Source organism: Neopelma chrysocephalum, unplaced genomic scaffold (genome assembly GCF_003984885.1).
Source record: "Neopelma chrysocephalum unplaced genomic scaffold, ASM398488v2 Primary Assembly neopelma1_208, whole genome shotgun sequence".
Classification (NCBI taxonomy): domain Eukaryota; kingdom Metazoa; phylum Chordata; class Aves; order Passeriformes; family Pipridae; genus Neopelma; species Neopelma chrysocephalum.
The window spans coordinates 16,647-18,296 of NW_020897870.1; the positions used below are offsets into that span (position 1 = coordinate 16,647).

Sequence of the window (1,650 nt, forward strand, 5' to 3'; positions counted from 1 at the left end):
CTCAGACCCCAAATGGGACCCACGCCCCCCTCAGACCCCAAATGGGATCCATGTTCCCCCTCAGACCCCAAATGGGACCCACATCCCCCCTCAGACCCCAAAAGCAGGACGACCCCAAACCTTGGGGAATGTCTGTTCCTGTTCCTGGGGGGTGTTGGGAAGGATCCCACGAGCCTCCAACGGATCCCAGCACGGAGGAGATCCCGGGAACCCTTTTTTCCCAGAGCAGCAGTTGCTCACCGAGGCAGCTCCAAATAATTCAGGATGAATAAATCCCTGGATTCCGCCACGCGGCCGCTCCGGGTTTCCCACTGGGAAGTCATGGTGGGAAGGAATCAACTCCATCCCTGGTTTTGGGGGGAGAGGTGCCTCCCTGCCGTCGGGTGGGACCCAAAGCCCATCCTGGAAGGGAGGAATTCCATGGGAATTCCATGGGAAAAGCTGATTCCCTCCGCAGACTCGGGCGGCGCCGTCGGAAGCTCTGACGTCGTGATCCTGCTGCACGGATTCCCGACTTCCAGCTACGACTGGAGCAAGGTGAGGGCAGCCAGGGGCACATCCCAGGGGATCAGTCAGCCACGCTCCAGAGGAGAATTCCCAATTCCTTCCGGAGGCCCCACTCCGGGATACCCACCCTGTTCTTCCTCTCCCAACACCCCCGCACGGGATCCAAGCTCTCCTCACATTCCCACGCTCCATCCCAAAGCTGGGAAAGACCCACAGGGTTTGTTATTTTTTGGGATGGTCTGGCTGTTTATTGGGAAATTCGGAGCTCCCGCTGTTTTCCTGGAGCTGGGAGATGCTCCCAGGGGTGGAGCAATCCCCGGATGCTCCTTCCGGATGCTTTTTAAATGGATTTCTCCCTCTTCCCAGATCTGGGAAGGGCTGACCCAGCGCTTCCACCGGGTGATTGCCCTGGATTTCCTGGGATTTGGCTTCAGCGACAAGCCCGTGAGTAGCCCCGGGAGGGGGATTTTCCTGGATGCTTTCCAGCTCCAAATCCAGGCATTTTGGAGCCTGGTTTTCCCTCCCATTTCCACCTGGAAAAGGGATAAGACGTGGGATAAAAGGGATCAGTGGGAGGGATGGGGGAGGTTCATGGTGGGCCCTCACTTGGGTTTGATGATCCCAAACCATTCCTGAATCCCTTTGGAGCATGGACACCACTGGTGATCCAGGACATCCCGATGATCCAGGATCACAAACTGTTGGAATCAGTTGATATTCCTCCATTTGGGGCTTTCTCCTGGAATTTGTGGGGTTTGATGTGATCCCAAAGCATTCCATGATCCCTTTGGAGCATGGACAGTGAGGACACCACCAGTGATCCAGGACATCCCATAGCTCAATCCAGGGTCACCAAATCCTGGTCTCCATCCCATTTGGGGGTTTCTCCCAGGATTTGTGGGCTCAGGCTCTCACCGGGGCCCCTCTCCCGCTTTTCCAGAGGCCCCACCGCTATTCCATCTTCGAGCAGGCCAACGTCGTGGAAGGGCTCGCGCGGCACCTCGGCCTCCAGCGCCACCGGATCAACCTCCTGGCCCACGACTACGGGGACACGGTGGCCCAGGAGCTGCTCCACAGGTCATCCCAACCCCTGGCACCCCATGGACACCATTCCAACCCCTGGCACTCCTTGTTGTCCCCATG

General features: G+C 58.0%; 1 protein-coding gene across 2 annotated transcripts in view; it reads left to right on the forward strand.

Moving 5' to 3' along the window:
• Positions 1 to 1,650, forward strand: part of MEST — a 7,834-nt gene that overhangs the window by 2,000 nt on the left and 4,184 nt on the right. Inside the window, exons 3-5 of one of the 2 annotated variants that reach the window (XM_027703108.1) lie at positions 458 to 537; positions 874 to 951; positions 1,448 to 1,584. In XM_027703108.1, coding sequence (XP_027558909.1) covers positions 458 to 537; positions 874 to 951; positions 1,448 to 1,584 — 295 coding nt within the window. The remainder of the gene's footprint in view (positions 1 to 457; positions 538 to 873; positions 952 to 1,447; positions 1,585 to 1,650) is intronic. The other variant, XM_027703110.1, reaches the window with a different exon arrangement.